The following is a 22,080-nucleotide window of genomic DNA, read 5'->3' as shown; positions in this document are numbered from 1 at the left end:
CTTAAAGCCAAAGCAGCCTAAGGGCAGAGTATAGAAGATTCCAGAGCATGAGTGGTATGTGGAGAGACCAGTTCAGCAGCATCATCAAACAAACCAACACGCACATGATTGTTTTTTTCCCCACATTTTAATTCTTTGGGAGTCACATGATGAAAGTATTGGACAGCAGAGTGCCAGAGTCCGACTTTTACACATTCACACAGCAAAGTACACAACACTGCACAGCGAGAAACAACCATAAAAACAAAAAGAAAGAACAACAAAGCTTTCACGTCAAAATGCTGGCAATAAATAGACTGATTCTTATTAAATTTATATTCAATACTCTTCTGTACAGATGGTCTATGAATTACATTACATCAACCGAACAATCCTCTTCAAGAAGAGCAACACGGTTACACACACAGAAATCATGTAAACAGAGAAAGGAAGAAACAGGGCGAAGAGATCCCTCTTTCACACACACACACGATTGACTCACGCACGCGATCGGTGACCATGCAGAGGATCCAGAGTACGCCGATATGAGGCAACAAATGATAATGAATACAGTACATCTTTCTCTTTTCCCTCCACATGAAATTGTGCACACACTCTCACACAGTCACCCACAAAAAGGAGCACAGAGGAGCACACGGGTTTCGGGGGGGAATACGAGGAGGCGGAATGTGATTCTGCAGTGGAGGGGTCGGAGATGAAAACTGGGAAGGTTGTGAGAGGCGGCAGCTCATTCCTCCAACGTACGGAAGCCGTTCTGCATGTCCTCCAGCAGCTGTGCGTACTCGCCCTTTATCTTGGCCTCGCCGTCCTTCACTGGGTCCTGCATGGACACAGAAATACGGTGTCACAGTGAGAACAGAAAACAAGATGCCTGAGCAGATTGTGCACAGTTGATCGATTTAACATGAATTCAGGGACAACCCAATTAGGATTTTTTAATATTCACATACACATCAGACAACTAGTCAATCAGTTAGCAGACAGACAAAAATAATCAGCAACTAGTTTGACAAATTATTACTTTATTCATCTTGCTGTAAAAAGATGCCAAACATTTTCTTTGGTTGTGTGCTGCCTTTCGAACTTTTCTAAAGTTTTTGGCTGATGTTTCTGACCAAACAAGACATCTGAAGTCATGTTGAACTTTTTCGAAATCCACTCAAGGATTTTTTTCAGTTTCTTTTTGAGATTTCACCAACTTAACAATAAACTTACAGAATGATCAGCAAGTGAATTGAGATGAAAAATAGTCATGAATCAGAGCTTTAAAGTGCAGAAAATACACTGTGGCAAACAAAACCTGAGAAAACCAAAAGGATTCCTTGAAGCTATAGTCCATCTATTGACTCCTTATGACTCCACAGACCAACTTCATAAAATAAGATTACAAGATGAAGATAAAGCAAAAGTCAGACAGAACCAAAATGTATAATTGAACAAAATATTCAATTCTTCTTGACTTTTTCATCTTGCACAGTGATGGTTGCTTCAAACTCAATAAAAGAAATTTCTCTTCATTTTTATCCTTGGGCTTCAAAACTATTATTCATATTTCATAGTGGAAAAAGTTAAAAATTCATCATAAAAATAAATAAATAAATCGCCAGAAGAGACACATGGAAGCTACTGCAGCAACACACTATACACACCTTGAATTTCATGGAGGTGATCCTGTAGAGGATTTCTCCCATGTGCTCCCTGATCATGGCCCAGGTGATCTTGTTGTCGCTCTGAGCTGTGGTCTCCACCGCGTGCCGCGCCATGTCGTAGAACGCTATCATGTTGGAGAGAATGCCTACCGTCTTGTAGAAAGGACAAAACCTGGAGAGATGGACAACAAAAAGTCAGATGTTAGGTTAGAACTTCTTTCAAGGATTTTGAATCAGATTTATTTGCACAGAAAGTACCCGACGGTGGAGTTTCACTTTCTCTGCATGACACCTATCTGAACTCTGACCAGCACAAGTGAGTTCGTGTCACTTAGGCAGTAACTTTACCTGTCATAAGGAGTATAGCCGTTCTGCTGCAGGAAGTCGTCTTTGATCATTTTGGCCACCTCCAGAGTGATTTTATCAGTTTCTGCCAGTGAAGCCTTTAAAGTGACAGAATTGCATTATTAATTTATCTATGCAAAATGTGATGCGACTTTCGTGAAGTGCTGGAACAAGCAGAAACGGAATATATGAGTATGAGACTTTTTTGCAGCATGAGTTTCTAACTTTGAAGCAAAGATCAAACCACTACCGCCACCTTCATGCTGAATTACCTTTCCGACGAGCTGCACGATCTCAGCCAGGTCCTCTTCCTCCTGCAGGATCTCCTTCGCCTTGGTACGCAGGGGCACAAACTCTGGGAAGTGTTTGTCGTAATATTCATCCAGCGCACGAGTGTACTTGCTGTAGCTGATGAGCCAGTTGACGGAGGGGAAGTGTTTCCTCTGAGCCAGCTTCTTATCCAGACCCCAGAACACCTGACAGAGGACATACCAGGTGAATAATAAAGACCAGCGCTTCGTAAAGCTTATCTAATTATTTAGGGAGACAGTGGGATCCGACTTTGAGCATTTACCTGAACAATACCAAGTGTGGCTGAAGTCACAGGGTCAGAGAAATCGCCACCAGGAGGTGATACACTGAGGAAAGAAGCAACATTTTCATTTACCTGCTGCTGTTTATTCCACTTTCATGAAAGATTTTTATAAAAGATGTGTGGAGTAATGTCTCCCTCTAGTGATGCAAAACTGTACTCACGCTCCGACAATACTGACGCTGCCCTCCCTCTCAGGGTTGCCCAGACATTTCACTCGTCCAGCACGCTCGTAGAAGGAGGCGAGACGGGCGCCCAGGTAGGCAGGATAACCGCTGTCTGTGGGTTGGTACAGGAAAAGCATGTAGCTGAGTGTATTTCATTCAAGAGATGAGAGTATTGAACACTGAACCTCCACACTGACTTCAAAATAAGTGTGTAGTAGCTCGTCATTGATAGAAATTCAAGCTGAAAAAATATTCAAATAGGAGCTGGGTGGTGCATTCAGCTGCTACGCCATCTGTCTTACTTTTCTAAACTCAATGTATTGTTAAATTTAAGAGTAATTATACAAGTATTATGGTTTCTTCTAATCAACACAAACCAATTTTATTCAGAGTTTATGGGTGAACAGTTGGTGCGCCATTTGGTGACTTTGGCAATTTGTGAAAGAAAATGTGCTACGAACTGTCACAGAAGGTTTTGCATCATAACCAAAATCCCCCCAGTTCTGTAATTCAACCGAGGAAAAACATGTTTCCTGTGATAATCATATAAGACGTCAAAGGAAGAAAAGAGAACAGCCACATATTTATTCTCACTTCTTTTTTTTTTTATACCACAGAAACTTGTCAGATTCATTTCTCATTTGTCTTTATCCCATGTGAAGTTTAAAACAGTCTAACTGTCGCCTTGAGAAGAAAAGTAAACTTGCAAACAGCAACAGTTGCTGTTTTCCTAAAAGCTAATGCCAGAAATGCAGTGCAGATGCTTGGTTCTGACTTTAGGTCCCACTGTAATCTCCAGGAGATCTCAAACTTACCAGCAGGCATCTCAGCCAGACGGCCAGAAATCTCCCTGAGAGCCTCGGCCCAACGGGAGGTGGAGTCGGCCATCATGCTCACATTGTATCCCATGTCTCTGAAGTACTCCGACAGTGTGATTCCTGCCAAAACAAACTAAGTTAGACTCAATTCCTTGTGTAGCTAATTATAGGCAACAAAAGTCACAAAAGAAAAATGAATGAGTCATCATTTAAGCAAAGCTTGTGATTGTTTTCACTGTTTACCTGTTGTACTTCATTTTTCTGTGACTGATCGGAGGCGGCACCCTGAGTACTTTGATACAACGACTCATACGTGATGAACAATTACCTGTGTAGATGGAGGCCTCTCTGGCAGCTACAGGCATGTTGGAGGTGTTGGCCACAAGTGCTGTTCTCTTCATGATGCTCTCCGTCTTCCCGTCCACCTCCATGGTCAGCTGTTGACCAGAGAACGCTGTCAGTTACCTTTAAGCCCCAACTGAAGTCACTTACAATGCTATCATTAACAGCACCCACCTCAGGGAAATCTCGCAGTACTTCTGACATCTCATTACCACGCTCCCCGCAGCCTACGTAGATGATAACGTCACTGTTGGAGTACTTGGACAGGGACTGAGAGATGACAGTCTTACCACAGCCAAAGGCTCCTGGGATGGCTGTGGTTCCTCCTTGCACACATCTTCACACAGAGAAGAAACACCAGTTTAGAGGAACTTTTCAGAATCTCTTTAAGGTCTCTAAGAGGGCGTGGGACTCACGGGAAAAGGGCGTCCAGCACCCTTTGTCCGGTCAGCAGCGGGTGATTGGCAGGCAGCTTCTCTGTGACGGGCCGCACTTGTCTGACAGGCCACACCTGCACCATGGAGAACTTCTCCTTCACACCTTCAAACTCCAGCTCCATCACAACATCCTGACACAAAGAGACACAACATCAGTACAAAACAACAACTAACCGCCACTCGTGGAGCTCGGCTGTAGCTGGAGGAGGGTCACACTCACGGTGATGTCGTAGGTTCCTGGCGGAGCCACGTAGGTGACGGTTCCTTTGCTTTTGGGAGGCAACATGATCTTGTGCTTAATGAGAGAATTCTCGTGCACCATGCCATAGATGTCTCCTCCTGTGATGTGACTGCCAGCCTAACAGTGCAGTGAGAAAAGACAAGAAACAATGAGTGAAAATACCTGATGGCTCAAACATTTCAAGAGGAAAGATCCAAAGTCTGCATGGAGTCATACCCGCAGGCTCTTGCTGGGAGAAAACTCCCACTTGAGGTCTCGGTTGAGGGCTCCAATGTTTACACCTCTGGGGATGTAGATGCTTTGTGTGAGGTCATTGATGTCCTTTAGGGGTCGCTGGATACCATCAAAGATGGATCCCATGATTCCTGGACCCAACTCGACTGAAAGAGGTTTCCCCGTCCGCAGCACAGGATCTCCCACAGACACACCAGCTGAGTTCAAATTAAGGAAAACCCACCAAAGTTTGGATGAAGTAGATTCTAATATGAACTGATGCATGTGATGAATACATTCTGTGCTGCATATAATTACTGTTGTAGACACTGAAGAAAGTATTCTAATTCAATGCAGTATGCTGTATCATAATTTGCACATTGTCCTTAAACTATTTAACTACTACACACATAGTCGGCTCCTGTTGTGTACAGAATTGTACTATATTTGTCATCTATGGCCTTGACCCAATCCATTTATTGATTTAAAAGAAAACGCACTTAAAGGACAGGTCTGCAGCTTTTCAAATCTGTCTCTCTACAATAACCATATGTCCCTTTGAACACTGAAACAGATTTCTTTTTGCTGTAATAGTGCACAAAAGCCAGAGTAGGTCTGTAATCATATGTTTAGCTAACATGATGCCATGAGCCTAATAATGTCCTAGTTGGACAAATCAAGTGGATCTCTTCCAAAGTTGCAGTCTTTGTAGTAATAAATGCCCTTCATGTGGTTTTCTACGACATGTCCCTGCTGAGCTGCACTGGAGGATGAATTTTGTAGTAAATTGGCAGATGTCCACTTGATCTGACTCATCTGAAAGGCAGAGGCTTCATATTGTCTTCACATGAACTTACGAATATATTTTTGTGAAGAAAGACGATATTTCATCCCTCATCATATTAAAAGAACATCTCTTAGTATCCCACTTCAACATTCATATGAACACTTAACTATTGTTTTAAAGAGCGGTGAAAAACTGGCAATCTAGCCTTTAATGGCATCCATAATGGCAGATGGAGGTAGCTTCACAGTAAGGATACACGTCTCCTCGTAGACCTGGATGGTGGCCATGTCTCCCTCCAGCCTGATAATTTCTCCCACCAGCTCACTGTGGCCGACTCGGACCAGCTCATACATGGCTGCTCCTGCCATGGCCGTAGCTGTCACCACTAAAACACAGAGAGGACACATGATAAGATAAACTTCTATTAATCCCAAAAGAAATTCCTGATATAGCAATGAAGCCAAATGCCTTTAAATAAGTATTGTTCGACACGTGAATTTTTGGTTGTTGTATTTTTAAGTCCATGTCGGCCGCACAAAAAACTAAACAAGCTTTGATCATGAGGAAAAAATACTGTTCATGGATACAAAACCTAAGCATACAACCACAAAGAAGGAAGACACCTAAGAATAAGATGTGCAGACATGATCAGAAGTAGGTGTTCCCTTATTTGTGAAAAGTGCTGAACTCAAAAGGTCATTTGTTAGCATACCTGCATGTCATTGTTTATCATATCAAAATAATAAAGAAGCTGTGAAAAGACATGAATCTATTCTTATGCTACAAAGATATCTTAAAATAGCTTGGATTAAGTTACTGATATGCTATAGAGATAAATAAGTGAGTATTGGTTATATTTCAGGCAAACTGTTCTCTTCCATTAATATCATAGGAGTTGTCAAACTTTAATCAGTCGTTTAGCTAATTTAAATAGAGAAAACTAGTCAGTGAGCTGGTTGGCATCACTGCGTGAACCACAATTAAAACACAAACAGCTTCAAGTCCATCTTCAAGCAGCTTGATGTTTCTGTGACCATAGCTGTGATTTAACATCACTATAAAGTGTAGGTCCACTAGATGTCTCTTTCTGAATGAAAGTGGACCCAGAAGACCCCGCCGTTGAAAGAAAAACGTAAAAAGCCAGACTGAAATTTGTTAAAATGCATCATGACAAGAATTGGCGGAAAATGATCTTTGGACAGATGAAAAAAAAAAATGGAGCTTTACATCTGCTCTATATTCACAAAAGAAAGCTTTCATAGAAAAGAACAAATGTCCCACTGTGAAACATGTGGGAGACTCAGTTGTGTTATGGGGCAACTTTGCTGCATCTGGCACCAGAGTGTCTTAAATCTATGTAGGGCACAATGAAATCAAAAGTTTATTCAGCACTTCTGAAGTGAAACATGCTGTCCAGTGTCAGACAGCTCTGTCTTAGTGGCATACATCATACACCTGAGAGCACCCAGGAATAAATGAGAAAACAAAATCAGACCGTTGTGTTGCTACCCTGTGTTGAGTCCTGATCGTAATCCAACGAAATATCTATGTAAAGAGCTGAAACTCCCAGTTGGGTGAAAGGATCCATCAAAACATCACGATTAGGGTCCTTGTATATTTGTCTATACTACTTTCATTTGTTGTGTGTGTTTTCTTTTTTAATAAAATGTTTGTCCGTTTTCAATTATTAAAGATGAAATTGAGGGTTTTTTAAGTTTAAGGGCACAGCTTGTGTAGTAGCAACACTGTCTTTATCATTTTCTGAATAACATAGATTTTCAAAAGTCACATGTACCTACATTCACCTTTGCAACTTTTCTTTCTTAAATGAATTGCCAAAGCTGGTTAGTTTCTACTTCTCACAAACTTCTACAGCAATGTTTGAGGTATTACCTTATTCCTGTTTTTATATAATTCTGTTGTGTTATAAATAAAATGTGGAAGAACAGTTTCATAAAGATGACTGTGTTTGTGTGCGTGCGGTGACCAACCGGGTCCAGAGACTCCATGAACGTATCCAAACTGGCTCTCTCGCTCCTCATCCCTGATCTTCGGTAGCTTGGACATGTCCATCTTGGCAGGTTTATTAGTGAGACTGAAAGAGGAAAAAAGGAAGTTAAATGTAAGTGATAATTCAAGTCAGTGTCGACATCACATCTGTGTTTATTTATAAGTAGGGGATTATAGGCAGCCACAAAGCAGCCGTGTGTAAAAGTGCTTTAACTGCTGTTCATCAGAGACCACACAATAAAGACACCATAATGTAAAAACAATGATATCTGCCCTGGGTTGATTTTTCTTTACATGCACCATGTTTAAGTGCTGCAGTTCACAAGGATGCATTGTGACAAAAACCAGCACCAGCTCAATTTTTGCTGGTTCATTATTTGCAAAGCTGAGTCACATTTTGTATTACATTTAACTCACAATGGCCTTTTAGCCCAGAAACTGGTACCAAGCTGATTTTCTGAGCGTAAAACAGGAAAAAATAACTACAAATCTAATTAAAACTAAAGAAATGATTGGCCTGACACTGTGCTGGCACCTTGATATTGGCTCCTCCTGTAGTAACCATGGAAACCTCTAGGAAAATACAGCAACATCACTGCTCACGACTCCTCATATCTCAGCACTACGGATGGAAGTAGGCCACCCCCCTCATCTGGCTCTCCTTCTCGGCTGCACCCCTCAGGTCCAGTACTACAGTCAGTGTGACGTGTGGGACTAACATTAGAGGGGAATTCCACATAGCAGCATGGTCCTCTGTTTTCTCTTCACATGCATGTTCATAAACATGCTATTCTATAGTCAAAATAGTCTCCTATGAGTGCATCTTTGCATTCTTTTCAGTGGCGTTTATATCACATATGCACTGGTACACTATTCAGCTGCATGCAGCAGTAACACAAGCACAAGCTGTCATCAGTCGTGACACAAACCCATCCCCACAGAGAGCTCACTGCAGCTGCTCTGTACACATGGAAGATCAGCTTCATCTGAAACTCACTGCTTGCATGAGCCACATTAAAAGAAGCCAACGTGCTCATACTGTGGATTTCTTTGCACCCCTCACTCCTAATTCTCTCACTACATCCATGTCCTTATTGTGTCCTTCTCACTGATGTGCAGATCTTCCTGTTTATGCTAGGCTGCTTCACCCATCTGTGCAGCAATAAAGCAGCTCCACCTGCAGGTCAATGCAAGAATGACACCTAAAAGAAGGTTTCATTCTGTTCTTATGCTACATCATTTCTTTAAATAAAAAACAAAACATTAGACTAAATTTCCTGGCTTTAAGATTGGTATTATATGTGTGTGTGTTTAGTCTCAAGGACAAACTGTCTTGCACAGCAGAAGTATCTCTGTGCACACTACAGGTTTTTGAAAAAGCCTTCAGACATACAATGTTATAATAAACTCTATTGTTCCCATGATCAACGTACCAGAGACATCCCTCTGCTTGATTAATGCTAGTTTAACAAATCACAACATAATTACATACAAACCTTTGAATACATCTTCTAAAACAGCAGCATTACATTATTTACAATCACAGGCTGATAACAGCAAGTCAACATCTGTTCACAGCCTCCTGATAAAAGAGTTGCGGCTCAAGAATTTAACAGACATGACACTTGATCATATGATCCTGGCACATGACTGGCTGGCCTCAGTATGACTCTCTTTGAGGAAGTGGAAAAGCAGCATGGTGCAAAACTGGGAAGTACAAATTATAACTCTGGAGAAGTTCTCCCACCTGACCACAGTCCTGTGCAGAACATGGATACGGGACGTGCTAAAGAAAATTTACTACTGCATTATTGCCCTGCAGACCCTGACTGTTGTGTGGCTTATTACTGTGATTGATAGCAGAGAAAGAAATGATCTCCTGTTGTGGCCAAATGATAAATGGTCTTTAAAATTGAAAGAAGGAGGAAGAGCTTGTTTACCAGACAGACACCAGGATACTATGTGTATTTTCAGCAGTTTGTCTGTCTCAGTACTCATTATTGATCGATAAGGACAGCAGGGTTAACACTACAGGAGATGCAATCTGGGCCAAAACAGGCTCAGAAATATTACATACAAGTGAGATGACAAACATCCTGACATGCAGATGTTAATTGCAAATTCCTTGAATGCAGGCAACACTGCTGAGAGTGAGCCTCGGCTAAATTTCCTCTTGTTATTAAAGCAGACACCTTTCCTAACAGTAGAGATTTAATAGCATGAGAGTGACATGTCAGTCTGCTAATCATATATGATCAGCAGGAGTGTGTGTTTGCTGTGAAGCTAGTACAGGATATTCTGTTTAACAGCTTTCCTCGAAACTACAAACTAGCTAGCTTTATTGACACAGCAGGAAGAGTCTGAAATCCGGCCGATAAAATAACAAATACTCATATTTAACATTTCAACTCGACCACACTTTGACTGTGCTTTAAAACAAGGCTTAGTGAGCTGTGTGGGGAATTCAGTATTATGAAAATAAAAGCAAGAGTGGTGACTCGGCCTGCCTAAAAAAAAAATTTGCTGCCTCTACGGTTTTGCCGCAACGGGATAGCTGATATGTTTCATTGTCAACACACAGAAAAATCAGTGTGTGTTTATAAAAATGCAATTTCGCCGCGCAAGTGAACAAAAATGTAATATTTACCGTCTGGTTGTGAAGTGTCCGTTTACTGTCTTGCCTCGAGAGAGAAACGCTGGGTGCTGCGGTGCGTGACAGCAGTCTCAGGTCAGCTGACTTCATTCACTCGCTGCTCGTTTTTACTGCGGGCCTCTGCAACTGCCGCCATTTTGGATCCGCCCCGTGACTTCCGCAAAGATTTTCTACTGATGAACGTTGAGGATCGATCACTGTAGACCAGTTTCAGTCTACAGCAATTATTCCTCAATAAAATGTACCTTAATTAAATGACATCTTAAAGTTTTTCATTGAAGCGTTTTAATTAGTCTACACTTGTGTATCTAACACTGATCTATGGAAACAGATATGTGTCACATGTGCAACCGAATTTGAACCATATAATTTGAATCTGATTTGATTAACTTGAATGATGATATTAAAAAACATAATTTTAATTATATGATTGTAAATTTAATTTGTGAAAATGAAACTGAAACCGAGTTTGAATCGCATATTTTGAACTGCTCAATTTGAATAACTGCATTGAAAAATCTGCAATTAAAATTCAAATGTTTAATAAAACTATTCATCTTGTGCACTTGAAATTCAAACTACGTGTTTTAAGTTTGTTTTTAGTGACACATATTTATGTCCATACAAAATCCACTCATCAGCACTTTTCAAAGGTAAATGTAGATGCAATATTGCATAACAATTAACAATAAATGGGACCTTGTTAATAAGAAATCCTGGGAATGCTTGGATTGGTTGGATTTTCCTGTATATTCTTGTAGGATTATAGCTTTACTTCCAAATTAGCCAGGGTAATCTCCAAAATAAATAATACTTCAGGCTCTTCACTTTATTATAATCACTGCATTTTATATTATTTTGTTAGGTTTTTAACGTTCATATTTAAATTCATCAGGTAAGTCCCCTTCCTAAACAACACTGCAGTGTCCAAACCTTAGCATATGAACTTCTTAGGCCTTATTTTTTTCTACTGGAAAGCAATTTGATGTGTTACATACACAATATGTGGGCTCAGCAAGACTATGTAAAGCCTATCTCTACTGCTGGTAATGATCTTTGCAGCAGCTGTTGAACCAAAATGGCGGTGATTTCACAAGTAACTTTTAATTATTTAGTAATCATCCATTTTTTTCTGTCTTAAAATATTTTCGAAATGTCTACGTTACCTGGAATAAATTATATATACATACAATAATTTACAAGTACCTCTGCAAAAGAGAAAACAATGGGGTTTGGCTCTGTATGCGGAGCTTGCTTTATGTTTGATAATTTTGTTTTTACAGTACAATCATTATCTGCATTTTTCACTTTTTAAAAACTACAAACCAAAACTGTTCCAAAAACGAAAGCGCTTATAATTTTATATGAAAGTTTGCTACCCTGATTGAGGACTCACGGGTTTTTCTTCTTTGTCGGTGCATTGAAGTCTTAATCCCATTCATGACCGTAGATAACGTTAAATCAAATGTATTCAACTGTAACAGCTACTACACAGTGTATAACACACTTTAACTAGTATTTGATTATCTTTCTGTGAACATCTTGCAGCCTGACAGTCCAAACTCAGGTGAATACATCTCCGCCGATGCGCAGCAGTGCTTGTGCGCATGCGGGGGTCAGGGTTGACAGTCTCCACACAGTCGTGGAAGGAGTGTGGCGGCTAAGCTAACTGCAACCATCGCAGCTAGCTACATGTGGAGGGTAAAACGGGAGGCATCCCCGACCCTAACTCTGTCAAAATTCCTACTTTCTACCCAAAACAACTCTAAAGTTCAGCCTCATCGAAAATAAGGGATAATATCTGTTTAACATGAAAGGGTGAGTGTAAGCTTTTGGGTCACGAATACGTAGCTTAGCACGAGTAAAGTTTTTCATGTCTGTTTTTTTCTACGAGGGGAGGCGGGGAGGAGACGGCGAGGCTAGCTAGCTTGCTAAGCTACTTTTTATTTAGGTTTAGGGCAGAAATATAAAGAACAACGCTGTCAGTGAAATAGTCATGTCACGGATGCTCTCGTTAACTTAAGCCGCTTGTCGGTTCGCTTCGGTCGCGAACAAGCTACGCTAAGTAGCTAGCCGCTAGTAGGAAGCTGAGTCAGTAAACCCAGTTTAGCTAAGCTAAGTAGGCAGACCCCGGACCTCTGGTGATTTTTGTGTTGTGTCAGCTACGTAAAGGTAGTGAAATCAGTTAAATGAGATATTAAAGAAGTTGCAGACACAGTCTGCTTATGTATGTCGAAAAGTTGCCGCTCAATCGTTACATCAACTTCAGAGTTTGTGTCAGCTTGCTAAGTGTAACTTGATCTGTCATAGTAACACACTGGCAGTGATGCTTCAGTTTTAACTAACATATCTGTGGCCACATTATCAGATGTCATGAGGGCGATTAACGCCGAACCGTGACAATTGTTCAGACAGGGTTTTACAGACGTTACTGTACATCCTGATTAACAACACACGTGACCAGCAGCTGTTTTTGGATGTGTAGTCCTATAAATACCACAGTGAACCCCTTTAAGAAGGCAATATGGAGTGTTGTGTTTGGGTCACTCACTAAGACACAGATCCGGTCTTGTCCCCAGGTTATCTTGAACTTATTTCAACTGGAACTCTTGATTTTAGCATTTACTACTTGCATTTCTTACTAAATAAAATTCAAGAGTCTTAAAATCATGAGTTCCTGCATTTCTTGGTGTGCTGTAAATGCAACTTCAAGTAGTTGTGTTTTGTGCTAGAACATAATATATGGCATCCCACTGCTCTGTGACATTTGTGGGTCAGGCGCCTATTCTGATGTGAATGTCAGTGGATTATACTCTGGTGATAGTGGTGTCACAGAAAACAAAAGCAGATAATCCTCACATTTGTGAAACTAGCACTCGGCATATTCAGAATTTTAGTCTGAAGTATCTAGTTAATTATTAATCGGTTGTCAAAAGAAAGATTTCAAGACACTGAAGCCTTCTGTTATCATTTTTACTCCTGTACTGTTGATCTTTGCATTATTTTTAGTCAAACAGTTTTAAATGTATTGGTGCACCCGTTGTCAGTTATTTGACCGTTTTGCTCTTGTTCCAGTAGCCGGATCGAGCTGGGGGACGTTACGCCCCACAACATTAAACAGCTGAAGCGCCTGAACCAGGTCATCTTCCCTGTCAGCTACAATGACAAGTTTTACAAAGATGTACTGGAAGTCGGAGAGCTTGCAAAGCTAGGTAAGAGATACCTCCCATGTTACTTTCTCAACATATAACTTTATTACTTTTCGTCAAAAAAAAAAAAAAAGAAGAAGGAAGCTTATTTATTACTTTTTGTGGTGACAGTGAGTTATTAGAAGGGATTGTGTGAGAGGTATTTTTTTTTAACGGCTTGGTCTCCATACATGGGGTAGAGAAGTAGTCCTAATCAGATTTTGTTGCAACATTTTCTGTCCGCAGTTTAGCAATCACTGCTTCTTAGGTGTGGGGGAAGTGAGAATTTCGTTTGATGAAGTTGTTTCAACACTACCTATTGTTTGTGTCTTCCAGCATACTTCAATGACATTGCAGTCGGAGCTGTGTGCTGCAGAGTGGACCACTCTCAGAACCAAAAGAGACTGTACATCATGACACTTGGCTGTCTAGCACCCTACCGTAGACTTGGAATTGGTAAGGAGCTCTGCATCCCAAGAACCTGCTGCAGTATACCTTGTGATCTTGTGTTCTTTTTTTCTCATTTTGTTTTTACCTTTGTCTCCAGGTACAAAGATGCTAAATCATGTGCTAAACATCTGTGAGAAGGATGGCACTTTTGACAACATTTACCTGTGAGTGTTTTATTGTACAACATATATGTGGATGGTAGCATAAACTAAGGCTGCAGCTGTTATTTCTAACATGGTTTAATCAAATCTTTTTTCACTTTTTGTTGGTAGACATGAAATCTTTCTTTGTTCAACAGTGTAAACATAATTAATTGAATTGTTAAATATGACTGCTTTTCTAAATTTGCTAACCACTAACTAAATTCCTGTGTTTCCACTCCACAGTCATGTGCAGATCAGCAATGAGTCAGCCATTGACTTTTACCAGAAGTTTGGCTTTGAAATCATCGAGACAAAAAAGAATTACTACAAGAGAATAGAGCCTGCGGATGCCCATGTGTTGCAGAAGAGCCTGCGCAGTCCATGTGCTCCCCCCAGCGGAGAGCTTCAAAAGTCCGAGTAGGGGCACAGTGTTTGGAAAGAGCACAGATGTGCCCGCCTCCACAGAAACAGAACTGTGACAAATGCCCCAGGGTCGACACATTCAACACTTTCTTCAAAGGACGCTAAAAAGAGAAAACAAATTTCAAGTATAAAAATTGCTGCATTTATTTTGCAAAGGGGTCCCCTTTGAGTTTTGCATATTTTATTGCTCCCCTTTCCTCACACAGTTAATTGAAAATGACAAAAAAAAAAGCTCAGAATCCAAACGTGCTCCTATTGACAAAGTTGACAACTTCAGACAGTTTTAGACACGGTGGAGGGTTTGGTGGTTGCAAATCATACTGTTTGTGTTTGAGTTGTTTTTATGCGGTTATTCAAGCTAATGGGGGCATATCTATGCTGTTGAGCAAAAAAAGACAGTTGGTGTGAAGCGGTAAAAGTGTTTGAAAGACCATCACTGACACACACACACACACACACACACAGTCCCAGCTGGTCAGTTTGGAGTGATACTTGGAGTTGTTGCGTGGAACAGACACAACTCTTATTTCCTAACCACCTGAACTCTGGGATTCATGACCAGTTTGTTGATATGTCCAGAGGGGAAAGCAGAAGTGCATCCCCTTAGTATGGACATCACGAAGGCTGAACGGTTTTGTGGTGGTGGGAAGATGTGGTCAACACTCTTAATTTCTGAATTACTTTATTTTCCAGCCTGTTAATTTAATTCCCCCTCAACTGTTCTGTTATTTTTATTTTTTACATTGAGATGGCAAATGGTTCAGAGGTTCTCCTGGGTTTACTACTAAGTGTGAAAATATTAAGGAATGAGGGAACCAAACAGAATATCATTGTATTGAATGTGTTTCTAAGAAGGGCATTCCACTTCGTCTGGTGGGGGATGTCTGAATAACAGATTGGCAGTTTGGAATTGAATTTGGGCATTATTTTCAAGTATTATAATGAAGGTGTGTCAGGATGCATGTCTCTGAACACGTGGAAGTGTTTTGAGACACAACACCTTAAACGCCTTTGGCACCTTATGTAGCCATCTTGCAAGATTGGTCGCCTCAAACTTCCGCCCTCAGTCAGCTTCTGTTGTTACACACCATCATTAGGTTTTGAAGCTCAGCTGATAGATTGGAAGTTTTAGTATGATCTCTTTAACAGTCTATTACCCAGAGGAAGCTCTGACCCCTCTGCATGCAAGGAGAGTTGTGTCCTCTCCACTGTAGTATACGCATGTTTTCCTTTCTTTGAAGAATTTTATCTTTTCTGGAGCTCTATATTGTAAGACTTTTTAACGTCTAAATAAAGGAATTACTATTTGCAGTAAATATTTTGCTTGTTGTATTAGTCTGCTTCATTTACATGGTAAGTTGTTAACAACACACAGAAATATGGTTGAACATTTATTTTCAATCCTTTGCTGCATAGGCTGATGTACTACAGTATTTGTAGGCGCATTCGTTGCGCTTACTTGTCGTGATTGGCTGAACCTCCCATATCTGGAATACCATTGGCTGACAGCTCCCTCAGAGCCCTCCCCTTTCTGCACGAGGTTAGGTGTATCGAGATTGTTTTGAGAGATGAGTTGAGTTGAATGCTTTGCTAGCTAATAGTTAGCTTCCAAACTCAAAGTTCTTACGGGAACCAACAGTCTCCAAAATGCCGACGCTAGAGGTTGGTGGAAACTACCATCGCATTAGCAGCCTTTCATGTGCTCGGACGCGAATGAGTCCACCACTGATTTGCTCAATAATTATGTCGTTAACGGTTAGCTAAGATAGCTATTAGCCAACAAGCTAACAGTATGCTAACTGAATAGGTAATTGCTCAGGTTGCTAGTTTCTTGCTGGTTTAGTGACGGGACCATTTTTTTGGTCATCGTTTGCTGTCGACGTTGTAATGTTAAGCCTGGACAAACAGCTGTTTGTGCAATTCGTTACATACACTGTAATGATGCTGTAATATGTAGGTAAATTAGTTTAGGTTAGCTGTGAAGCTAGGTAATCAACACTAGCTCGTTAGCATCCAGTTGTAGTAGTGGTGAAAGCTTAGTGTAGCATAACAGGTATTTTGTCCATCTATTACTGTATTTATTTATATGACAACATTACAGTTAGGTGATTGCATCTACGTACATTTTCTTTGGTGCTATACAATTGACTGTTGACGTTATACTTCATATTAATACTCTTTCCGGATGCTTTATGTTTTGATTGCAGGACGGGCACCGAAGGGATTTAGGGTCCAGCTGTTAAATGTGTTGACTGGTACCTTATCAAACAGGCAGCTGTTAGGACAGGATGCCAGAAATGACTGAAACTCAGACACCTGGTCGTAAACCCAAGTAAGAATGGTTGAGATTTCATGTCTTTTATTGAAATTGAACCCAATTATCTGGGCACCTATAAATGAATGTGGGAATAGTTTTTTATAAAATGTAAACTGTTCATTTTCTTTTGCAGAAAGAAGAAAAACAAAGAGTCTCACAATGCAGGTAAAATAATATCCCCTGCTAAGGTCTTGTTAGAACTTTGCTGGTTAGTAATCAGTGATCAGGGTGTTCACTTTAAATCTAACTACATTAACAAGTTTTTCTCTTTTTTTTTTTTTTTAAGTTGAGAGACACAGAAAAGAGAAAATCAATGCTGGGATTAACCGCATTGGTAATCTTCTACCATGTTCCCAGGCACTTAAACAAGTAAGAAACAAGTTACTGTTTTGCTATAATATTGTGAGATTTCTGTCTATATTTGGATAGCATTTTTTAATATACAACCTTTGTCTTTTTGTTTGCAGAGTAAGAACATGATATTGGACCAGGCTTTTCGCTACATCACTGAACTGAAGAAACAAAATGATTCTATGCTTCTGGAAGGAGGAGATAAAATTCAAGGTGAACTTTAACGTTATATACCTTGCTCAGTGTTTTTGATTTTCTTGTACTTTCACTGGAGCTGTGAAGGTGTGTTCATGCAATATGTGTACTTGGAGTCAAAGGATTACTAAGGGTCCTGAATAGATTATATGTGCTTGGTTTCTGTGCAGCGGAGGAGATCCGTCGGCTGCGACGTCAGTTGGAGGAACTGAGGAAGGAGAGTGCTCACTACATCGAGCTCCTCAAAGCCCATGACATTAACCTTCTGGAGGACCCCACTGTCCATTGGAAGGGCAAACAGCGCTGTGCCAAAGTGGCAAAAGTGACCCCCACCCACCAGCTCCCAAAGGGGATCATTGTGTATTCCAACGGTAATGTGATGTGCCCTGCAGGAAAAGAGTCTAGCCCAGGGAAACAGCCCTCTGAAACATTAATTCTTCAGCCACCATCTGATGCCAGTGCCAGATTAAGCGTTAATGGAGCCTTGCTGCAAGTTAATACCTCTTCTTCTACCCCTGCACTTCTCCCTGGGTCAGCTGCCACACCCACTCAGTCTACACCAGGCCTGAGAATGATAGAGCAGTGTGTGGTTGAGACACCGGCTGCAGCCCCCACTCTGCCACCGTCTGTGTCTTACATCACCCTTCAGATACCTGCAGCCACTACAGCCCTGCCCCAGCAAGCTCAGCCTGCCGCCCCAGCCCAGACCCTCACCATAGCAACGACTTCAGCCCCACAGCTTCAGTCTGAAAGCCTTGCTCTGCCAGTGTCCACCCACCCCACACTTACCCAAACTGTAACTAGAACAATAGCCTCAGAGGTTTGCTCTTGGGTCACACAGGACACTGCCATCAGGACTGTAAGTTACACTGCTATCCCAAACAGCCAAGCCCTTCTTCGGGCTGGGGCAGCTGGCAGCACACAAACTACCTGGACAACACTGCAGATGGCAGGGAACACGGTGCAGCCAGTCTGTCAAAGTCTCCCTTCATCAGAGGTCAGCAACACCACCCAGCCTGTCCAGCAGGTGACTGTGTGTCCAATAGGCAGCAAACCTTCTGTCCATCCCATTCAAATACAGATGCAGCCACATGTACCTGTACAGCAGGCACCCATTACTGGTCATATTCAAGCTCAGCCCTTTCAGAGACCCCCCCAGCTACGGCCAGCAGTCCTAAACCAGGCACAGCCTCAGCCTGTCTTAGCCCCCCAACCTCAGTGTGCTGTTCTTCCCCAGGCAGCCATAGTGCCACAGCCAGCTGTGGTGGCTCACCCTGCTGTTGTGTCACAGCCCCAGCCTGCTGTACTTCAACCAGCTTCATTGGTTCCCCATCCTCCAGCAGCCCTCATCCCACAGCCTCAGTCTCTCCCTCAGCCAGCCCTGGTGCCCCAGCCACAAGCCACCGTGCTGCCTCTCCTTCAGACCATGCAGGTGCTTCAGGTCAACCCAGCTGGAGCAACAGCTTCAGGTGTAACAGCACCACAAAACACAAACAATCCAAGTGTTGTAATTTTGCAGCAGGCCAGTGCCTGCCCTACCCAGCCAGTTGTGAGGGAGGAAATAACCAATCAGACACCATGTCAACACATTGTAATAATCCAGGCACCCAATCAGGCTGCATCTGCCCCTCAGAATCCTCAAGTTGGCATGGTGCCTGCTGCTGTGCCCGCTGCAGTACCTGCTGTGTCCACTCAAATACCCACAACCAGCAGTCCAATGTCTGCCACTTCTTTACAGAGTGTTGGAGGAAAGCAGCTGGTGCACATTCTGCCTCGCCCTGTTCAACCTCAAGTGAACCATTCTCTGCAGGTCACCCAGACATCCTCCTCTCCACCAGTTCCTACAACACCGCAGACTATCACTGTGAACGGCCAGGTGTTTGCCCTGCAGCCTGTGAAGACCTCTGACAAAGCCAGCTCCCAGGGTGGCCAGAGTACACTTCAGCTGGTCCAACCCACTACCACTGAGGAACCAACTACTAATGTGGCCCTCAACAGTTTAGGGGCCCTCAGCAGTCTCAACCAGAGCATCTCTCAGGGCCTGCCTATTACCATATCTAGCCAGAGCAATTGTCAGCCTCCACCTGCTCAATTATCAGTCGTGCAGCAGAAGCAGCAGTCGCCTCCTGCTGCAGCACCCATCTCTGGAGCCACACTTACGCTACCTGCCCGGCAGCTACAGGTTCCTTGTGTGAACCCAGTCACACCAGGACTGGTGGTTAATGCTTCTAAGACTCCAGGGAAGAGGCTTCGCACAACTTTGAATACAAAGAGAACAGCAGCTAAAAGGACTAAACCTGCAAAGAAAAAGGAGCTCAGTCAGGCACAACCTGCTGTTGCTGTTTCTGCCAAGCCAGTAGCTGCTGCAGGAGAGAACCAGACAGTTCAAGTTACAGTATCGCAAGTTTTACAGTCCTCAACTGTCAAAGTCACAGACATTCACCCGGCTTGTACCACAGTTGCCACAACTACAGATAGCATTAAAGCTATAGGCAATGCCACTTCAACACAGAGCACACAGAAAATGATTGTATGCAGTTCATCTAATGAGCCAGCTGTACTGAGTCAATCTCAGCCACAGAATAAAAGCTCTGTCAGTGCCTCACAGAGTGACTCACTTTTAAGAGATAGTAACACTAGTAGTATTACAACTGCAGTTACAACTGTCAGTGCAACATCAGTCAAGCCATCAGTTAGTGCAGCTTTGGCCATTGAGAGTAAACCAGCTGTAGGTCTTGGCAACAACTCATCTGTAACCAAAGTGTCAGTTCCAGAGGTTAAACAGCCAACCACCATTACAGCAACTAGCACAACACAAAGTAAGTCAGCTGCCACCACTGCTGTTTCCAGACAGAACAGGTCTGTGGTCAGCTCTGCAGTTGGCAGTGAGACTCGATACTCTTCTACTACTGTTTCTACTGCATGTTTGACTCCAGTCTGCACCAGCAGTATAGCAGCAACTGCATCAGTACCTTTAAATCAGAATAGCCAACCAACGTCATCATGTCGTTCCAGGGGATCTCATGCCCAAGATCACCTGCCTTGTAGTAAACCTGAGTCTCAGTCCATCTCTTCATCCTCTGTGTCAACAACTGTGGTATTGTCATCACCTGCACCAGTGTTTCCTGTTGCCCAAAGTTCTGTTACTGCCCCTACTACAAGTTCAGAGTTTAGGAAAAGAGCGAATACTCCCAGAGCTCCATTACAGCAGACTGACGTGAATATTCTCCACCACTCCTCGTGCCATCCCACTGAAGTCAAACCACCCCAGGCATCTCGAATGGACAGAGAGGCTCAGGAGGAGAGGCATTCAACAGCAGCAGAGAAAGAGGGCTTGGTGGCAGTGGCTTCTGAAACTCCCTCAAGAAAGGACTTCGGTCTTTCTCAACAAGTATACACTAACCTAGATGATCAAACTATGGAGCACCCTATGACATCTAGCCGACAGACTGATTCTCCCATGTCTACAGGGGCTGGGGTTGGCCGAGGGTTCTCTGTGGCATCCATGCTTCCCCAGGGTCAAAGTATTGGTACATCATCTGGCTCCTTTGGAACATTTACATTCACATCTGAGCAGGCAGAGATGCTGGCCTTAGCCATGCTAGAGCAGGATAGTCCTGGGAGGAGAAATGGAGGCTGCTCTGGGGACAACACTGCTTCAGCTAATCCCAATGCAGCCACATGGGACACCCCCAAACCCCCACCAGTATCTGCTAGTAAAGAAAGGGGCTCAACTGGGCAACAGGCTAAAGTGAGTAAGCAGATGGACCCAGGAACTGTTAAACCTGCTGTTGAGGTGTCTGTCAGAGGACAAATTGGTGAAGGGTCTGTCGGTGGGCCTAATGCAAGCAGACATCTACAAAACATCTCATACTCCCAGTCCCAGCCGCTTTCCCAGACCCAGTCTCAGAGCTCATCCCAGACTGGCACAGTGGCTAGCCTCAGTGTTAACAACCTGATTAGGCCCAGCTCCAGTCACCAGCCCTATCCTGGCTCTCCTAGTCTGGCTGGCCAACAGGGGTCAGTCCCCTCTCCTGTGGCGACCTCAGCTCACATATCCCAACCCTCAAACAATGCCCTGTCGCCCTGTTCAGGGGCTGCGCAGTCAAATGAGTACACACCCTTAAAGACTACATTAATGAGGGCTCAGGCTGGAGTTAGTGTGGGTGAGCGGCAAGTGAAGATCATCTCTAAGCGGCAGGCCCCAGAAGAAGTAATGTTAAACCCTGGAAAACGACCTAAGCCTTGCCCTCCATCAGCTAATGCTGTTAGCCATATGGATGTCAAAGCACCAGACCACAACCAGATGATGGTGGGACAGCTGCCATCCACTTCCTCAGCGGTCATGACAAGGATTAATTCTGAAGGCGGAGGCCCTCTCTTCTCCACAAACTCTTTCATGAGCCCAATAGTTCGGTCCACAGATGGCCACTGTCCTCCACAAGGACCTCCTGAACAGAACCAGCCGGGGGTGCTACATCTGCCCCAGGGTCATCCACAGCATACTGTAACACAGCCTGCTCAGCATCTGGGAGGAAACCTTTACATGAAACAGCAGCAGCAAGAGCAACAGAGGCACCATCTGTATCATTTGCAACACCACTTAACACAGCCAGACCCTGCACAGCGCCACTCACTACACCAGAGGGCACTGCAACAGCAGCAGCAGCAGCAGCAGCAGCAACAAGAGCAGCAGCATGTCCAGAAGAAGCGGGGACTTGTTAGAGGCAGTCAAAGTGGCTCACCTGCTGGCCTGCAG

General features: G+C 42.9%; 3 protein-coding genes across 4 annotated transcripts in view; 2 read left to right on the top strand and 1 right to left on the bottom strand.

Annotated features, from left to right (window-relative positions):
- Positions 1–108: 108 nt before the first annotated feature.
- Positions 109–10,363, bottom strand: atp6v1ab (ATPase H+ transporting V1 subunit Ab). Its single transcript, XM_008303639.1, has 15 exons — positions 10,249–10,363; positions 7,583–7,686; positions 5,848–5,976; positions 4,808–5,022; positions 4,571–4,708; positions 4,330–4,481; positions 4,088–4,250; positions 3,900–4,008; positions 3,569–3,691; positions 2,751–2,865; positions 2,569–2,632; positions 2,267–2,470; positions 1,998–2,092; positions 1,650–1,821; positions 109–820 (listed from the first exon to the last, which is right to left on the bottom strand). Exons 2-15 carry the CDS (start codon positions 7,662–7,664, stop codon positions 728–730), a joined length of 1,854 nt encoding a protein of 617 aa, XP_008301861.1. The 5' UTR covers positions 7,665–7,686; positions 10,249–10,363; the 3' UTR covers positions 109–727.
- A 1,517-nt stretch (positions 10,364–11,880) lies between these two features.
- On the top strand, positions 11,881–15,776 carry naa50 (N-alpha-acetyltransferase 50, NatE catalytic subunit). 2 transcript variants are annotated; one of them, XM_008303638.1, is made up of 5 exons: positions 11,881–12,072; positions 13,333–13,466; positions 13,779–13,898; positions 13,990–14,056; positions 14,279–15,776. In XM_008303638.1, the coding sequence occupies exons 1-5, from the start codon at positions 12,065–12,067 to the stop codon at positions 14,454–14,456; spliced, it is 507 nt and encodes a 168-aa protein (XP_008301860.1). In that variant the 5' UTR covers positions 11,881–12,064; the 3' UTR covers positions 14,457–15,776. The 2 variants fall into 2 exon arrangements, with proteins under 2 accessions (XP_008301860.1, XP_008301859.1); XM_008303637.1 differs by having other exon boundaries at positions 13,330–13,466.
- Positions 15,777–16,016: 240 nt separating this feature from the next.
- The window catches only part of usf3 (upstream transcription factor family member 3), a 9,703-nt gene continuing 3,639 nt past the window's right edge, over positions 16,017–22,080 (top strand). Inside the window, exons 1-6 of the mRNA XM_008303650.1 lie at positions 16,017–16,120; positions 16,666–16,790; positions 16,909–16,940; positions 17,062–17,144; positions 17,243–17,339; positions 17,492–22,076. Coding sequence (XP_008301872.1) covers positions 16,747–16,790; positions 16,909–16,940; positions 17,062–17,144; positions 17,243–17,339; positions 17,492–22,076 — 4,841 coding nt within the window. The 5' untranslated portion in view covers positions 16,017–16,120; positions 16,666–16,746. The remainder of the gene's footprint in view (positions 16,121–16,665; positions 16,791–16,908; positions 16,941–17,061; positions 17,145–17,242; positions 17,340–17,491; positions 22,077–22,080) is intronic.

This window comes from Stegastes partitus, unplaced genomic scaffold (assembly GCF_000690725.1).
Source record: "Stegastes partitus isolate 25-593 unplaced genomic scaffold, Stegastes_partitus-1.0.2 Scaffold2046, whole genome shotgun sequence".
In the NCBI taxonomy this organism is placed as follows: Eukaryota; Metazoa; Chordata; class Actinopteri; family Pomacentridae; genus Stegastes; species Stegastes partitus.
Note: the sequence above shows the minus strand (reverse complement) of the source record. Positions and strands in the feature narration are given on the sequence as shown.

What these genes read in the sequence shown, in the direction of transcription:
- atp6v1ab (XM_008303639.1), bottom strand. Translation starts at nt 7,664, where the DNA reads ATGGACATGTCCAAGCTACCGAAGATCAGGGATGAGGAGCGAGAGAGC. An exon ending in TCGTGCAGCTCGTCGGAAAG is followed by an intron (nt 2,093 to 2,266) that starts GTAATTCAGCAT and finishes GTCACTTTAAAG; the next exon opens with GCTTCACTGGCAGAAACTGA. An exon ending in TCACCTCCATGAAATTCAAG is followed by an intron (nt 821 to 1,649) that starts GTGTGTATAGTG and finishes GTGTCCATGCAG; the next exon opens with GACCCAGTGAAGGACGGCGA.
- naa50 (XM_008303637.1), top strand. An exon ending in CGGAGAGCTTGCAAAGCTAG is followed by an intron (nt 13,467 to 13,778) that starts GTAAGAGATACC and finishes TGTGTCTTCCAG; the next exon opens with CATACTTCAATGACATTGCA. An exon ending in CTACCGTAGACTTGGAATTG is followed by an intron (nt 13,899 to 13,989) that starts GTAAGGAGCTCT and finishes CTTTGTCTCCAG; the next exon opens with GTACAAAGATGCTAAATCAT.